The sequence below is a fragment of the Gavialis gangeticus genome, unplaced genomic scaffold (assembly GCF_001723915.1).
Source record: "Gavialis gangeticus isolate Ggan-Ray unplaced genomic scaffold, GavGan_comp1, whole genome shotgun sequence".
NCBI classification, from domain to species: Eukaryota; Metazoa; Chordata; order Crocodylia; family Gavialidae; genus Gavialis; species Gavialis gangeticus.
Genome location: NW_017729024.1, coordinates 128,239,244 through 128,240,318, shown reverse-complemented (window position 1 = coordinate 128,240,318; position 1,075 = coordinate 128,239,244). Strand labels below are relative to the sequence as shown.

At 63.1% G+C, this 1,075-nt stretch overlaps 1 protein-coding gene across 1 annotated transcript in view; it reads right to left on the bottom strand.

The window, feature by feature from the left end:
* ANKDD1B (ankyrin repeat and death domain containing 1B) overlaps positions 1 to 870 on the bottom strand; it is a 79,605-nt gene extending 78,735 nt beyond the window's left edge. Inside the window, exon 1 of the mRNA XM_019517711.1 lies at positions 743 to 870. Within this exon, the coding sequence (XP_019373256.1) occupies positions 743 to 830 (88 nt within the window). The 5' untranslated portion in view covers positions 831 to 870. The remainder of the gene's footprint in view (positions 1 to 742) is intronic.
* Between the last annotated feature and the right edge of the window lie 205 nt (positions 871 to 1,075).

Sequence of the window (1,075 nt, the reverse complement as noted above, 5' to 3'; positions counted from 1 at the left end):
TCAAGAAGAGAGCCCCTGACAGTGGTTCAGGGGCTGGGGCACATGGCTACTGAGGAGAGGCTGAAGAAACTGGGTTTATTTAGTTTGAAGAGGAGACTGAGGGGGGATTTAATAGCAGCCTTCAACTACCCACAGCGGGGTTTGAAAGAGGATGGAGCTGGACTGTTCTCAGTGGTGGCAGATGACAGAACAAAGAGCAATGGTCTCAAGGGAAGTTTAGGTTACAGATTAGGAGAAACTTTCTCACTAGGAGATTAGTAAAGCTTTGGACCAGGCTACCCAGAGAGGTGGTAGAATCTCCTCCACCCTTGGGTGTTTTCAAGACAGGGCTAGACAAAGGCTTGGCTGGGATGATCTAGTTAGGGATGGTCCTGCTTTGAGCCGGGGCTGGACTAGATGTGACCTCCTGAGGTCCCGATTCTCTATGATTCTCTGATCTCCTTGTGAGCCACTGAACACGAGGGGAGCCGTCCCCTGGTTCATTACTGCCGCGGCAGTGGCCCCTCATCCCCCCACAAATTGGCTGGGCTGAGGGGCAGCCAGGGTCACATCCAGACCTCGCAAGCGCCCGCAAGGAGCCAACCCCCGACTTCAGGTCTCAGCACCCTGAGCTGAGGTGGGGCAGACAGGAGCCCCCCGCCCCCGCCCCTCCTCCTGCCATTGACCAAGAGCCCTTCAAGCCTGGCGGGGGCAAGACGGGGAGGGAGGGCAGCTTGGGGGACTCCACCCCGCGACCACTCACGCCTTTCGTGGGTGCCCGCCGCCGCCGCCGCCGCCGCCGCGTCCTCGCCCAGGCTCAGGCCGGCCAGGAAATCGCTCAGCCCCTTCATGGCGCGGGCGCCGCTCCTCGCCGCGCCGCGGGCAGTGCCGGGCCGGGCCGGGCCGGGCGGGAACGGGAGGGGGCTCCGCCTGGCAGCACGAACCTGCCCGGGGGTGGAGGAGGGCGGGAAGGAGTTAAAACAAAAGGCTGATGACAGGAGCTTAGCTGGCAGCCGGGCGGGGCCGGGGCTCGCCCTGCAGGCGCTGGTGCTGCGAAACCCCCGGCCGCGGTTGGTGCCTACGGGAAACCTCCGGC